Source organism: Saccopteryx leptura, chromosome X (assembly GCF_036850995.1).
Source record: "Saccopteryx leptura isolate mSacLep1 chromosome X, mSacLep1_pri_phased_curated, whole genome shotgun sequence".
Taxonomy (NCBI): domain Eukaryota; kingdom Metazoa; phylum Chordata; class Mammalia; order Chiroptera; family Emballonuridae; genus Saccopteryx; species Saccopteryx leptura.
Window position 1 is genome coordinate 30,942,744 of NC_089516.1, and position 17,422 is coordinate 30,960,165.

Consider the following 17,422-nt stretch of genomic DNA (forward strand, 5'->3'; position numbering starts at 1 on the left):
ACTGATTAGTCAAAAAGTTAATTCACTGTGTAAAATACATCCCATGAATCACACTGCTATTTGTTTCTCAGTTGTACAAATTAGTTTCATTCACTTCCCACTATATTTAGTTGTGACTGAATCATTGCAGACTTGTTTTGTGCAGTTTTTTGTGGTTTAAAGGTTAAAAATTTTTTAATGAAAACAAGCTTTTCAGTTGACCAATGATTAGCTAATTTCTGATAGTAGAAGAGGAAACAGGTTGCCCCAAAGCACTGTTTTCATTTCCTCATAGGAAGAAGAAGCATAGCAGAAAAGAAAGGCAAACACAAGGCATTTGAACCTCTGCCGCCATGGGGAATTGGGCTGTGAATGAAGGACTCTCTATCTTTGTCATTGTAAGTACCAATGGGAGATACATTGTAAATTATCTGATTTGTCTGGGTTCTCTTGAGAACTAAAATAGAGCAAAGCAGGTTTTTTTGTTGTTGTTGTTGATCGTTTTGCTTCTTCGATAAATTGTGTTGAAACCGATTTACTGTGTGGACATGGATCCATTTGTGAGCTGACTGAGTACATTCTTTTAAACTTACTTTTAGGAAGAATATAACTATGACTTCCCTTCACCTAGTTTATTTCTTGAGTTTTTAGGAGTACTAAATTATCGAGCATTTCAGAGATGGAGTAGAAGATATTTTATCACTGAGTCTGAGTTCTTTATTACTGTTTACTCCAAAATTTTTCTACTTTTTATGTGTTTATACCACTTTAAAAATGGGTAATTGAAATTGATACCATTTTCCAAATAACAAGTACAAGACTAGCTAATGTGTGGGAAATTGGCCTTTATTTTAATAATTACACTGAAAATGATTGATGTTCTCATGTTTGTTCTTTTTAAAAACTGTCTTCTTATGTCTGAGGTAAATTGAGTTATTTATAAAGTTTATAAAAATTTACAGAAAGAGAATTGAAATTATATATCTAGACATATATACAGTGTATATATAACATATATTATATATGACTATACATAAATCAATTCAATGTATTTTGAGAAACAATTTTTATAAGTAAACATATGGCTAATTTTTAAAGATACACATGAATTTTTTTAGTTTTTAACATAACAAAGATCAACTATTATTTTGCAATGGTCTCAACAAAGCAATCATGGACAATTTGGAAAATATAAATGTGATTTATAACTAGCTTTTCCAAACATCCAATGAAAGCATTATACAGGTGTTTGAAAGAACTCATAAATGGAACTTTTGAAAGAATTTATCATGAACTAAATATTGAGTTTTTGAGTTTTCAAGGTAGAGAGACGTTAGTGGCACAAATATAATTGAAACAACAAATTGATAAATTATGCCAAACCAACATTCTAATGAATATAGTATTCTTCTTAGGACTCAGAACCATTAACTTGAATTATCATCATGTTTTGAACAGGCTACTCCTACAGAAAACAAGTTCAAATTATACTTTTAGATCCTACTAGAAATTCCTCCAGGAAGTAACTTCCTTCTAAATTATACATGCATATACTTAAAAATAAAGGCACAGCTTGAAAAGCAAGAATAAGAATGACAAGGTTAGGAAATGGAGAAGTTGTTTTATTACCTTCTCTGTTTTAAAGCGAGTCTGTTCTCAAGCGTCTATGGAAATTCAGTGCTTCAAAACACAGTTAGGAAAAGGTCACGCCCTGGCTGGATAGCTCAGTTGGTTGGATCATCGTCTTGGAATGCAGAGGTTGCCGGTTCGATTCCCCAGTCAGGGTACATACAGGAACAGCTCAGTGTTCCTGTCTTTCTCCCTTCCTCTCTCTCTCTCTCTCTCTCTCTCTCTCTCTCTCTCTCTCTCCCTCTAAATTAATTATTTTTAAAAAGGAAAAGATCGCTATGGAGCTGGAGGTAGAGGACTGGGCAGTGTTACCCCTTGATGCAGTCAGTACTTTGGATGAAATAAGCAGTAATAATCAAGAAGTGTCTCTTTTCTTAAAAAAAATCCCATACTCCTCAACTCCTCATTCATGCTCAATAACCCTCCTTCAAATGTTAAGCAAAACTTATCAAATAGAATTAGAAGCTTGACATTTTAGCTGATGAGACTCCCCAAAGCTGGGATGGGTTGCTGTGTGGTGGAGGGAGGTGATTGGCACCTGTGAGAATAGAACAGTCTTACTGGTGTGGGGGACAGATAGCAACATATTCCTTTCCTTTCTCTTTTAAAAAAGAGTCACTACTATCATCTATCTATCTAAGGTTAAGAAGAAAAGAGGAAGAGAAAGAAAGGAGGGGAGATGGACTGATAATAACTTGGCATACTGGCCAAGTAGTAAAATAATCATGTGGAACAACATCAAGGTGAATTACAGAGTGTGGTGTCACTGCCTTAGAAAGAGCTGGCTCCAACATGGTGACAACCAGCTTTATAACCACCTGTGTCAAAAGCTGAACTTGAGAAAGTCCTAACCCTGGTCTGACACCAAATTTGTGTGGAATCTACTTGTTGAAATGTGAGAACTTCACACAACCATTTCTGTTTATGCAGCTGGTATGGCTGGGGTTGAACGTCTTCCTCTTTGTCTGGTACTACCGGGTCTATGCTCTTCCAGATAAATTCTTTTACACTCGAGAACTTCTTGGGGTAAGTATAAATTTCATCTCATGCAGTATTGATTGGGTCACATTTTAAATAAAATATTCTTGCTCATACTTCTTTTAACATTTATTGCTGTCAGCCTGACTCCTTCCACTGCAAATCCCTGTGCAGAAGTCTTTAAATCTTCTAGTGTGGGACAAACAAGAGTGTGGTAGGAGTCCCAGAAGCATCTCTCCCCTCCCAGAAACCACTGGATAAGTATGATATTTAGTTTCAAAGAGAAATCTAATATTGTCTCTGAAACGGAAGGCCAGATTGGAGCAACGAATCCATGCATGACACAGTTGGGACAAGTTGAACTTTTCATATTTTCTAAGTCATGATTCCTACGACTTTTGTATTGTGAAGAACCCTGCTCCTAGTGGCATGTTATGAAATCATCTTCAGGAAATAAGCCTCTCCTTGTATATGGACCTTTTAAAGGATTTGTGCAAGAGTCACAATCATTGATTAGGCCAACAGACTGAGGCCCCCAATACCCTTTGGGTCCATTAGCATTCTCAGTGTCATTGAACTTTCAGATCTCTTCTTCATCATAGATTAAAATCATTACAACTGTAGCTGCCCCCATAGGATATTATTTGCTACACCATGATGAAACTATACATTTATTACTTAAAAATAAAACTAATTACAATATGTATTATAAATCATATGTATAATATAATTATATCAGTATACTACATTATTATGGTTGTTGTTAACTTATTCAAGCTGAAGCCAAGAAGGATTATTTCCCATTGCTTTTCCCCTTCAAAATATGCAACTTCTTTGGGTATGTCAAAGAACAATTATAATGCCAAAGCATTATACTATACCAATTTAAGTTCTGTGGAGGTCAGCTTAAGTGCTGAGAAAACCTTCTTCAAAAACCAAGTTTCTATACTGAATTCCAGTTGATGATAAGCGTGCTTTAGTATTTAGGGGAAAATGAACTGATGTCTGCAATTTACATTGAAATGCATCAAAAATAAAATATGTTGATGGATGGATAGAAGAATGAGCAGATAGATGGATAGATGGATGGATATATGAAAAAGCAAGTGTAGTAAAATATAAAAGATGGAATCTGGGAGATGAGTAAATAGGGTATTCGATATTAAACAATTTAAAATTCCTTTTATGACTGAAGATTTTCGTTAAAATGATGGGGTGGGGGGTAAAAAGGTCAGATTAAAACAAAGGTCCCAGCAGGCCCTAAAGGTAAACCCTTGGTTCAGAAGGACCTTCCTTTCCAGATAACTTGATATCTCTGGTCTCATGCTGGAAACCCTGGGGAATTGGGGGAGGTGTTCTGTGCTCACAGGTGTCACCCTACTCCTTCTTCTGCTTCTTTTAGTCAGCTCTGGCATTGGCCAGGGCCCCTGCAGCTTGCCTGAATTTCAACTGCATGCTGATCCTGTTGCCAGTCTGTCGAAATCTGCTCTCCTTCCTCAGGGGTTCCAGTGCGGTAAGAGCAAATATTTACAAAGTTTGAGTTCCTCAAAATTTCAAAGGCCATCAAGCTACATGTGCTTTTTTAGGAAAGGCAAACCAAAGGTTTGTGAGAATTTTAACCTCTGTAGAATATTTATGAGCCAAGCCATGCTTGATTCTGTAGTTTATTTCTGTATTATTTATTAATAGAGCTGAAACATTTAAAAAACAACCAATCAGCATATACCTCAATAATAGCAATAAAGCCCATGTGCATGCACATAATGTAATACGTATGTATATGTACATAAACAGGGCTTTATGAGGCTGATGTGAAATTTGGGAATTAATCTTACAATGCCATGTTTTTCAACATTTTTAAGTGAGAGAAAATTTCTTTTGTGAATAACATCCCAAGCAGATGGACTCAATAGGTAATAAGCCACACTATAATGAATGTGATTAACAGACACTAGGTCCTTGGAATTGAGGAGTTCAGCACTTTCTAATTGACCAGGGCTTCTCTTACTCTCAATTTAAAAATTTTGTGAGCCCCTGAATATACTGTGCCAGAAGAAAAAAAAAGATTCAGTAGAAATAACTTATGTAGTCTATAAAATGGTATACAAATTTCTTATGGGTATTATTATACGAAGAGGAGAAACACGGAACTTAGAGTCTATACATGGTACTCAAATAAATGGGTTCCACAAAACTTTAGCGATAAGGAGCTGCAGGAAATCAAAAGAGGGGATAATTATATCAGTTGGGCAAAAAAGTGAAGAAAGGCTTCTTGGAGAAGGTGGCATCAGATATGGGCATATAAGGATAAAATAATCTTTTAGGCTCATTCTAATAAATAAGGGAGAAATGCTGGAGAAAAATATTTTACCTGGAGAACGTGGCATGCACAAAAACACAAGGAATGGTGAGGAAATCATATATATTCTTGAAAGCCCTGAATGATCGTGATGTCTGGCTTCCCCTTTTTTTTTTTTTTTTTTTTTTTTTGCCATTCCTGACCATTCCAGAATAGCTCTTCCAAAGTTAGGGATTGATACCCTGGTGAGACCTATTCTACTAGCTGATTAGCAACTAGTAGCATCTGATTTTTCTTCTAACAAAATACGTTTTTAATATTAATATCTTTTTTTAATGTTAATTCATTCACACCAGATTTATTGATTTTAGTGAGAGAGAGGAGGAAGGGGAATAGAGAAGAAAGAGAGAGAGAGGGAGAGAGAGTCAGGAACAATGAGCTGTTCCTGTGTGTGCCCTGACCAGTGATCAAAACGGTAACTTTGATGCACGTCCGACACTCTTCACAGAGTTAACCGGCAAGGGCGGGTTAACTATCTTTTTTAAAGTGACCTATTAAGCAGAAATAATTTCTAGAAGAGAGCAGAAGCAATCCACCTTGATGAGAATGTAAGAATTGTAAAGGGCAGATCTCTGAGATAAGACTGAAGTAGAAACTGGAGTTTTATGGGTAAACTGGGACCTTGAATGAATAGCACAGGAGTTAATACCTAATTTGGCAATCACAGAGTATTTTGGGGAAGGAAAGTGGGTTAAACTGTCAGCAACAAGGAGAACTTGACTTGAACTCTGCTTCATTTTTCCTAGTTATAATAAACTTATATTGATACTGAGGGAATGTTTTTTTCTCTAAGAACTATACAGCATTCAATTTACTAATATACTGTAAGCAGGCTACAACTAACAGTAGACACTGATTACACGGATTTCTAAATAATCTTTTCAACCCAAGAAACTGCAGAACTAAAAATCCATTTGCTTGAATCTTTTTTAAGTGAGAGGAGGGGAGATAGTGAGACAGACTCTTGCATGCACCCCAAACAGGACCCCATCAGGGGTCAATGCTCAAACCAACCAAGCTATTTTTAGTGCCTGAGGCTGACACTCAGACCAACAGAGCTATCCTCTGTGCCCAGGCCAACGCTCAAACCAATTGAGAGACTGGCTGTAGGAGGAAAAGAGGGAGAGAAAGAAGGAGACAGAGGGGAAGAGAAGCAGATGGTCACTTCTCCTTTCTGCCCTGACCAGGAGTTGAACCTGGGATGTCCACACACCAGGCCAACACTTTACTGACTGAGTTACTGGCCAGGGCTGCTTGAAATTTTTATTGATGAGCCACCTGTAAAATATGATGTCTGACATACTGTATGTACTTGGTGAATACTTGCTAAATAAAACTCATGCATTGTAGCTTTTTGTTTTTAAGGAGAGATGATTCATTTTTATTTACCCGTGCCCCTGTTCAAATACTGTATATTTAGAGGAAGTGAGCCCTCAGAAATAAGCAGTGTTTTCACCAGGATGGCCTGTTAGGAAACCTTTGTTACCCCATAGGCTCAAATTGCAGGGCCCTCGAGCTGCCATGCCCCATGAACAGTCCATGTTGTAATGGCTGATTTTAGACTTCCTGTAGCCAGGAGGGGGAAATCCTCATGAGTGTCTCTAAAGATAGGAATGAAATGAGACTGCTCTTCAAATTGCAGAAAAGCTCAGCTCTGTAACCATAAACACCTGTATGTAAAATAATATATATATTTTAAATTAGCAGCCAGCAACATTCTATTACAGATGAGGTTGGTCCCTCCTTCTGGGTTTCCGAGCCTGAAATATGAACTTTGCAAATGAAACTTATTCCTGTGATTGGGATTAGAGTGAGTGAGCATGTTGTTACTAATATTGGAAATCATAATAGTTGCCACTTACTGAGTCTTCATAGACCTCACCTCATGAAATCTGCATATCAGGTCAGTGGGTGAGGATGAAATTAAATGGGAGTATTGGGATTCAAACCAAGGACATTGTGACCCCAGTGCGCATTCACTTTCTTACATACCACTTAAGCTCAAAACTGTCTTATTGTAGTATTATGGCCTTATAAAGTCCATTATATAGAAGTGTTTGTATATGCTAAATAATGTAGGCTAGAAATGGCAAGGATATTGTAGCTTCAAGGATTAGTTAGTACGACACTATACACAAACTAAACTGTTGCAGAACTTTTGTTTAGTTTCCAGTGATTTTAATCATTTAGACTTTATAATTCTTCTGGTTACCTGGAGAAAGAGAGATGCAAGGTTGGCTCACTGATGGAAAGAGAAGGGTAAAGGCAGCCTGCTTTGTTCAGGAAAATGGGGAAGGATGGGGCTTAGCATACAGAAATCCCCAAAGAGATTAAAAAGTGATTTGTTAAGAAGTAGAGAACAGTGTGTCAAGTGTAGATATGTGGGTGAGTACATCTCTATAGGTTTAGAATAATCATCTTAGATTCTAGGAAAGTGAAAATGTAATTCATTTTACAAAATAATTATTAAAGTACATGACATACTGCTCTGCATACAGGAAGCTTACCTTCTAGCTGGGGAGCCAAGCCATCTAAATAAAAAGTTAAATAATAATACAAAAAATCAAGTATTTATTAAACAGCTCTCAATTAATCTATGAAACAGACCCAAGAGGGAAGAAGTATGATAAATAAGGAAACTGGAAACTGAGTAAATTGTTCAATGTCTTGCAGCTGGGTAGGGTTGTGAAACAACACAGATATATCTATCTCATGGCGAATGACACTCTGAAATGTAATTCAGTGTTGCTTTCTGACCCTACTCATTTTCATTCTCTCGTTTGTAGAATTCCAACTATGTTTCATCACTCCAACAAGGACTGTATTAATTCTCTATTACTGTGTAACAAATTTCCACAAATTCAGTGGCTTAAAACAAACCCAATATTTTATCTCACAGTTCTGCAGGTCAATAGTACAACATCCATGTTTGAGTTCTCTGCTCAGGGTACCACAAGGCTGGAATCAAGGTGTCAATTTGGCTGAATTCTTATATGTAAATTCTGGGTACAAATGTTCTTCCAAGCTCGTCTTGTAGCAAAATTCAGTTCCTTGCAGTTGCAGGACTGAAGTCCCTGCCTCTTTGCTGATGGTCATTTGTAGGCCACTCTCAGATCTAGATGTTCCTGTATTCCTTGTCAGGTAGCCCTGTAACTGCAAATCCAGCTCAAACTGGTCTTATCCTATTTCTAACAAGACCCAGAACCAAAGCTTACACCACTTATGAGTAACACTTGTGAACACCACTCACATGTAACACTTGGGAACCCTTAACTGCTCCCCCTCAACCTTGCCACTGAAACAAAGGACCAGGATATGACAAGAGCCAGAGTCTAACAGTGAAGGGTCTGTTATCCAGGAAGATCTGGTGCTGAGACCCCTTAAAATTCCACCCCAAGCCCTGGATCGAGGAGCCAGACTTGAGCCTTGCCTTCTGTCTCCTTGCCAGCTGACTTGAGATAAAAGCCTTTTCTTTTCTAAAAAACCAGTGCCATAGTATTGGCTTCTATGAACATTGGGCAAAGAGCCTTTGCTTGGTAATAGTCCCCTCCATTTTCAAGCCAGCAACAGTGCATCAAACACTTCTTATGCCTCTAATCTCTGACTTCTAACTTTGACTTCTAGATCCAGATTTAAAGAGCAGGCCCACCTATATCATCTCTCTCATAAGGTCAATTTGGGACTTTACCTCTGCAAAGTCCCTTTTGCAATATAATGTAACAAAATCACAGGAGTGACATCCCATCATATTTATAGGTCAGGTCCCACCCGCACTCATGAGGAGGTTATGTAAGGTCATTGGGGGTCATCTTAGACTTCTGCTTACCACAAGGACTCTAAGAAACAATTGGGAAATAGAAGAAAGATTTTTCCTCAAAATTGTAAAGAATACAAAATAGTAAAATAAAACACAGAACTCGAAATAAACAAAAAAGATAACAAGGCTGTAATAAGGAAACAAGGACAGTCAATTTTTCACCAACAGAAATGTAAAATAAGTGATTTCAAACAGAAAACCCTTGTTTTGAGAGTCTGAATCACTGCTGAACTTCACTGATAGACACTTCATTGTAGCTGATGCCATTAGTATTCCACCCATATTCCTTCCACACTGACAATTCCAATACACAGGCAACTGCCTTCTGGAAGCCCCAGTCATTCTCTGTCTGAGGATTTTCTTTCAGCCATCCCCTGAGGCAAGCCTGAACTGCCAGAGTGCTGATGCCCTGGGTAAAACCCTCAGCTAGTGATAGATAGAAGTTAGTGAGTGAGTATCAAGCTTCCTAACCCCTCAGAAAAAAAGAAAACAGAAAACAAAACTCTGGAGCATGTTGTACCCGGTTTCTCAGAGTTCCCTGATCAGAGAGTTCACTGATATATGACACTGGTAGTTGATATAACACACCTGTTAGAGGTTCCCATCCTTTCCCAGTCTTACTTCCCTTAATCTTGTTTCCTGTGATTACTTTCCAGATAGAGTTTTTCCTTGTCTTGGATTTTTTAGACAGGTAGAATAATAGTGACTACATTTTTACATTTAGTTTGGTGGAAAATGGCACGAATCTTAAAGACAAATAGATTTGGATCCAAGAAACATGAGAGTTAGCTTTAGTTTTGTTATCTGCAAAATGAAGACAATACCGCTTATCTCATTACATTAAATGAGGTAATGATTATGGATAACCTGCCTGGCTCACAGAAGCCTAATTTTTTCTCCCTTTTCTTGGAAACGTCAATGTCTTTCTAGTATTTCTACAGTCCTAGGAATTTGCTGTCCTGATTCAAGCAGCCTACCCTCCCTAGATGTAGCTAACTGAGCGATGGTGGAGTAAGCAATTTTACATACAATTATATTTTCTTATAAAAATCAGAACATTTTATTAAAAATAAGGAAGCCAAATATTAAACACCCCTCTATATAAATTGGATATGTTTAGAAACAGATATTTATAATACCTAAATTTTAATTTGTTTTTGACATTTCACTCTGCTCTGTTTTAAAGTTCTCTGAATGTGTATGGCAGTACACATAGTCTCGGGAACAGAGCAACCAGAGTGAGTATTTGAGCAGCTTTCAGGAGGGCAAAGATCAGATTCAATCATCAACCAGTTTTTTTGTTTTGTTTTTTGTTTATTTATTGTTTGTTTGTTTTTCTACTTTGGGCAATGACCTGAATCCAGATCCAAACCCACTTCTTACTATGCTATGAGGACAATTACACTAATGTATTGAACCTAAATACTATTTCTAATGTCAAGGTAATCATGTAAGATATGAAATATCAGAATATTGATATCTTTCACATCAGACAGTCTGAGTTTAAATCCCAGCTCTGCCACTTATGAACTATGTGACATGAGGCAAGGTAACCTCTTTATGCCTTTGTTTCCTCATCTGTTATGTAGTGATAATAATGGTACCTCCCTGGTAGTGCTGGTGTAAGAATGAAATGAGCCAATGCATATAAAACACTTAATGCTCTTTGTAAATATTAACTATTGCTATTTGTGCTACTAGTATTACTTAATGATCTCCCACTGTGATGTTGTCGCTATCAATATAGACAAGTGGACTCTTTTTCTCACCTCACAGTGTATGTCCTAGAAGGGTGTTGTTCCAAAACTATTCACTTGTTCTAGAACTGTTCATTTATCTGTGTCTCCATTAGATTGTTGGATCTTTTTTTTTTTTTTTTTTTGTATTTTTCTGAAGCTGGAAACGGGGAGAGACAGTCAGACAGACTCCTGCATGCGCCCGACCGGGATCCACCCGGCATGCCCTCCGGGGCGTCGCTCTGCCGCGACCAGAGCCACTCTAGCGCCTGGGGCAGAGGCCAAGGAGCCATCCCCAGTGCCCGGGCCATCTTTGCTCCAATGGAGCCTCGGCTGCGGGAGGGGAAGAGAGAGACAGAGAGGAAGGAGGGGGTGGGGGTGGAGAAGCAAATGGGTGCTTCTCCTATGTGCCCTGGCCGGGAATCGAACCCGGGTCCCCCGCACGCCAGGCTGATGCTCTACCGCTGAGCCAACCGGCCAGGGCCAGATTGTTGGATCTTTGAGGACAAGCTTGTCCTTTGTTAATTTCTATATTCTCTGTTTATTGAACAAATGAATCTGAACTATAAACTATGTGGTAAGATATGTTTTCTGTCTAAATTCATATTTTACACAGTTAAGCCATGGATTTCATGACAGACTTTTTAGGTCACTAGTAAGAGAACATAAAACATGCTGCTTAAGCCTGTTATAACACTTACTGGCCCTGTGATATTGGGAAGATGACTACATCAGTCTAAGCCCCAGTTAACTCACCTATCAAATGGGTGGAATGACATGGTTTTTAGGTTGTGAAAATTAAATGAGATGATATGTATTTAACACCTGGCACCAAGAAAACCTTCTTATTAACAATTACTATTTCATCATTTTCTCCTTAATCCAAAGTGCTGCTCAACAAGAATTCGAAGACAACTTGATAGGAACCTCACCTTTCATAAAATGGTGGCATGGATGATTGCTCTTCACACTGGTAAGTTTATTAAGATACTTGAGATTGCAAATAAAACTTGGAGCCAGAGAGTTCCCTCTATTCTTAGATACTTTTAAAAATAAAAGATCAGTTTTTATAGACATATTAGATAGTGATAAGATATGTTGAATTTTTTAAATGAGTTCTGTTAAAAAAATATTCACCCCTCTTTCTTCCATCCCAATATTAGGATTTATTCCTTCAGTTCTTAATATTTTTTATCTTGGGCTCCTCTGATAAAATCATAGTGTCTTCACCTCTTTTCACCCTCTGTAATATCAAAATTGTTAGTCCACATATGAAAGGTTTTATTCACTCATTTAAAAAAAATTTTGTTTAAAAACATAGGTTCATAAATTTCTTGTAGTAACTGTAGAGGGGCCGCAGCCTATAAATTGAAACTCCCTTAAGATAGAATTTATAAACTAAACCCTTTATTGGGATTATATATATATATAAAATATATATAAATATATAATACATATAAACACATGTATACCTATTGCATGTGTATATATACATACACACATATATGCATATATACACATGCAATAGGTATACATGTGTTTATATGTATTATATAATGTGTTATTATAATTATATAAGGTGGTGGTGTTGGCATAAGAAAGGTTGTATTTGGCATGGTGACTATAATTAACAATACTATACTGCATACAATAATTGAAAGTCATTAAGAGAGTAGATCTTAAAAGGTCTCATAACAAGAAAATAATTCAAAACTATGTGTGGTTTTGTAATATATATAACTATTAAATCATTATGTTATACATCTGAAACTTATATAACTCAGTTATGCCCCAATTAAAAAGTACAAAAAGAAAAAAGAAAAGAAGGGATGTACCTGGGACTCATCACATTTCTATTAGGTCACTTAATAAATAATTGATATGCCAGACAATAGCCATGCACACATATATAGTGATGAACAAAACAGAATTTTACTCTTCCTATGAGAAGTTTGTCCCTGAGTAAAATAGTCTTAGACTGCAGACATTCAATTGGGTTGCTTACCTCCTACTGGTAGATCACACAGGCTTTCTGAGCTGTGGCAAATGAAATGTTTCAAAGTGAAATGTGTAAAAAAAAGAAATATATTATAAAATTTTGTTAGACAGCAACATAGTGTAATGGTTAAGAGCACAGTTTTGTGGGCCAAACTGCTTGGATTTGATTCTTAACCCTGTTACTTATTAGCTTGGTGACCTTGGGCAAGATTTTATTTATTATTTTTAATCACTTTTAATTTTCAATTACAGTTCATATACATTATTATATTAGTTTCAGTCATACACCCTAGTGATTTTATTTTATTTTTTTGTGACAGAGATAGAGAGAGACTGAGAGGGACATATAGGGACAGACAGGAAGGGAGAGAGATAAGAAGCATCAATTCTTCATTGTAGCACCTTAGTTATTCATTAATTGCCTTCTCATATGTGCCTTGATGGGGGGGGAGGCTACAGCAGACTGAGTGACCCCTTGCTCAAGCCAGCAACCTTGGGTTCAAGCTGGTGAGCCTTGCTCAAACCAGATGAGCCTGCGCTCAAGCCAGTGACCTCAGGGTTTCCAACCTGGGTCCTCCGCATCCCAGTTTAACGCTCTATCCACTGCACCACCACCTGGTCAGGCCACCCCAGTGATTTTAAAGCAATCTATGCTTCAGCTACATCATCTGTAAGATGAGATAATAACAATATCTAAATCATTTACTCATAAAGATCAAGTAATTATAAAGCACTCATAGCAGTCCTTGGCACCTGGAATTCCTGTGACAATCCTTATTAAATAAAGAATACAATAAAAAAAAAACAGATTATTTCATGCCCTCGCCAGATAGATCGGCTGGTTAAAGCATCGTCCCATACCATAGAGGTTGTGGGTTCGATTCCAGATCAGAGCACCTTCAGGAACAGATCGATGTTCCTGTCTCTCTCTCTCTCTCTCCCTTTCTCCCTTCCTCTCTACTCTCTTATTAAAATCAACAAATTAAAAGAAAACATTCATTCTTATGGCCACTGGGTTGTATCCACTTAATATTATTTTGTCATGTCTCTCCGGAGTAATGTCAGAGAGTCAGGTAAATGGAATTGTTAAAGACATATGTTTACATGAGAGTCTTCCTGTTTAAGCATAAATGTATCCGGAGAAGAGAGACAATAAGAGGATATCTAAATATCCTCAGAAACCAAGGTTACTTTGTAGAATCTTAAAACATGGTTGGGTCTTTAGGATCATGAAGCCAAACACCTTCATTTTGTAAATTAGGAAACTGAGACCAGAGAGTTTAAGTGATTTGTCTGCACTCACATGACTACAGAATAACTTACCCACTAAATTGCTTTGCCTCTCTGGTCCTGGAGACCTAGCTTTTGTTTATAAATGTCCTGGGCCATATTTGTAACTTGTCATAGAGTCAGGGCCTACAGACAAACCCAGCTTACAATAACATTGTTCACAACCTTCACCCTGTTTCTCTTCTCTGCCCTCTTTAGCAATTCACACCATTGCACATCTATTTAATGTGGAGTGGTGTGTGAATGCCCGAGTCAACAAGTCTGATCCCTTCTCAATAGCAATCTCTAATATTGGAGATAAACCTGGTGAAACCTACCTCAATTTCGCTCGAGAGAGAATTAAGGTAAGCCTCTTATTTCCTGATTCTGATGTTCCCTAGATCATTAAAATTGAGGACTAGATTTCAATAAGTGAAAAACTTCACTTGATCAGAACAACAACAATGACAAAAGTTGACTATCAGAGGAACAAGTGTGTAGGTTGTAAGAAAAGTGCCTACAGAGGAAATGTCTCCCACACTCCTGATCCCATTTGTGGATGGTCACTATATGTCTTTCAGTTCCTTAAACTCACCTGTGAGAATGTGTGTGTGTGTGGAGCCTGGAGTAACTCAGGTTCACCCACAACAAGGGTCAACAGAAAGCCAAGAATACACATCTAGTCAAACAAAGTTGGGTTTATTACTTACTGCACCAAAAGAGGCCTCACACTATGAGGAAGTCTGGGGCATATTAAAAGGATGTTAAAAGGGAATTCTTATAGGATCTGGGCTGGCGTTAAATGATCTGGGGAGGGGATTTGCTCAGGATCAGGTATGGTCAGAAATTGTGAGTAGTTCTAAGATTGGGTATTTTAATTTGTTTCTAAGAGGCACAAGTGAATAGGTAAAGAAGCAGTAGTCAGCCATGTTTTTATCTTGGTTAAGATGTGATTTTGGTGTGGTCTTGTTTTTGCTCCACTCTGTAACAGTCACAGAGTGATGCTGCTGGTCCATGAAATAGTTTATGTAACATAGGGAATACTCCGGTTAGGTGTTAGTACCAGGTTAGTCACCAACTGACAACTGTCAGTGATACTTTTGTTCTTTCTTACCTAAAACATCAAAGGAGTGGCCTATGTCTGCTAATTGTCATTCTTTGAGATGCACAGTGCACTCAGCAGTTCTCCAAGGACAGCTATTTGGGGTATTCACAGGCAAGGACTTTTTCCCTTCCAGCAACTGTTGAAGCTTCCTACACTCAGAGGGAGAAATTCCAAGTTGTCTTCATGTGCCCAGTGGCTTTGACCAAATCACATCACTATATACCATATTCCAAACATGTTTCTTTTTGTTTAGAAAATATTATAAGAAAAGTCCCTTAATTTGGAAGAAATAATTATCCTTGGGCTTGACATGAAAAAAACTTGCCTGATCTATGTAGGGAGAGAATTAACATCAAACAAAACAAATTATTTTTATGTAACGTGTTGGATATTTTTCTTTTATATTGTTCATTGTTCCTGTATATTGTTCATACAAGGGTGGCATTATGTACATATGACATAAACAAGCCAACACTGCTCGCCAAGATCTCTTAGGATCACTTTTACTGTCTCTGTGCTTCCCCACCCTTCTCTTTGCTTTCACTTTCAATTTCCTGTACATGTGTCTTCCTCATAAAACCACCCTGGGGCTATTGGTGTCCCTTTGCCCACAAGCTCAGAGATCTAGAAGAGCCTGGATAATTACCTCTCCCTGGGCAGCCCTTAGCCAATAACTGATGGGTAGCTTCCTTGACTTGAATTAAGATAAACTCTGAGTTGTAACTTAACCTTCCACAGTTACTTTGCAACATCAGGATGAAGCTATCCTCTATAAGACTTGCCTTGAGTTCACCCTCTTATTGATTTCTTTCTCTTTCCTGTCCTATTAACCATTCCCTGACCAATTTCTTCTGTAGCACAACCTTTCTAAATCACTTGCCCATGGATCTTCATCTAAGGGTCTACTTTGGGAAAATGTAGTCTAAGAATTTGCAAAATAACACTGTGGCCTTTTCTAAATCAAAGAAAAAAATGTTTAGCTCTTTTTAGGTCATCTTATAGTAGTCTAATTTATTTTATTTGATAGTACCTTAAGAACCATTTCAGTGTATTAATTCATATTTCCTATGACACCTCAACCACATAAGACTTTTTTGAAATTGAAAAATATCTATTCTAATTCTATATTCTTCTAGGAGAGATGGTTAGGAATATGTAGAGGAGGGGATGAAAACACCTATTGCTTTATACACTGGACACTCTACATATAGGTAGTCCTACATTTGAAAGCCTACACATAATGTGTGTATATATTTGTATTTTATAGAATCCTGAAGGAGGCCTGTACGTGGCTGTGACTCGGTTGGCAGGAATCACTGGAATTGTCATCACACTGTGCCTCATATTAATTATCACCTCTTCCACCAAAACCATCCGGAGGTCTTACTTTGAAGTGTTTTGGTACACACACCATCTTTTTGTGATCTTCTTCATTGGTCTCGCCATCCATGGAGCTGAGTGAGTGTTTAAACTCCAGTGCCAAGTATTTTTTTTTTTTTTTTGGTATTTTTCTGAAGCTGGAAACAGGGAGAAACAGTCAGACAGACTCCCGCATGCGCCCGACCGGGATCCACCCGGCACGCCCACCAGGGGGCGATGCTCTGCCCACCAAGGGGCGATGCTCTGCCCCTCCGGGGTGTCGCTCTGTTGCGACCAGAGCCATTCTAGCGCCTGGGGCAGAGGCCAAGGAGCCATCCCCAGCGCCAGGGCCATCTTTGCTCCAATGGAGCCTCGGCTGCGGGAGGGGAAAAGAGAGACAGAGAGGAAGGAGAGGGGGAGGGTGGAGAGGCAGATGGGCGCCTCTCCTGTGTGCCCTGGCCGGGAATCGAACCCGGGACTTCTGCACGCCAGGCCAACGCTCTACCACTGAGCCAACCAGCCAGGGCCCCAAGTATTTTATGTCACATTTTCTGTTTCCAGGTGTGATGCTTTTAGAAGCACAGTGAACTCCTTGTCTGTGTGTTGTCAGCTGTTCTTCTGAGGAAATAGAGGGAAAAACAGAGTTCAGTGTGATAGAAACCACTCAGCAGCACTTTAGTTTCTTGTACCTAATTAATAGCTATTCACAGTGCTGCCATTTTTAGCAAGCTTGAAAATACATTAAAGGTTTAGTTTCTTTGCAAGCATATAAAACATGTTTTTGGGAATGCGCGTCTGGTCCTGGATGTCTGCAATGATGTTTCCTCATGACTTAAACACTAATATACTAGACCTGTGATGGCGAACCTTTTTATAAAAACTTCCCACTTTTGCAGTGCTGGTCAACCTGGGCCCTCCCACCCCTCCCACCCCTCCCACCCACTAGTGGGCATTCCAGCTTTCATGGTGGGCTGTGGCTGAGCAACCAAATGGCACCACGATTGGCCCACTATGAAAGCTGGAGTGCCCACTAGTGGACGGGAGGGCCCAGGTTGACCAGCACTGCAAAAGTGGGCAGGTTTTTATAAAAAGGTTCACCATCACAGTACTAGAAAAACTCCCAAACTAGAAGGGTTAATGATTAATCAGAAAAGGATTTGTTGTATTCCAATGAGTTTTGATTCAAGCCAATA

At 38.4% G+C, this 17,422-nt stretch overlaps 1 protein-coding gene across 1 annotated transcript in view; it reads left to right on the plus strand.

Annotated features, from left to right (window-relative positions):
- The first annotated feature begins 274 nt into the window (after positions 1-274).
- Positions 275-17,422, plus strand: part of CYBB (cytochrome b-245 beta chain) — a 37,509-nt gene continuing 20,361 nt past the window's right edge. The window contains exons 1-6 of the mRNA XM_066356879.1: positions 275-377; positions 2,539-2,634; positions 3,989-4,099; positions 11,387-11,471; positions 13,985-14,130; positions 16,138-16,328. Of these exons, the coding sequence (XP_066212976.1) occupies positions 333-377; positions 2,539-2,634; positions 3,989-4,099; positions 11,387-11,471; positions 13,985-14,130; positions 16,138-16,328 (674 nt within the window). The 5' untranslated portion in view covers positions 275-332. The remainder of the gene's footprint in view (positions 378-2,538; positions 2,635-3,988; positions 4,100-11,386; positions 11,472-13,984; positions 14,131-16,137; positions 16,329-17,422) is intronic.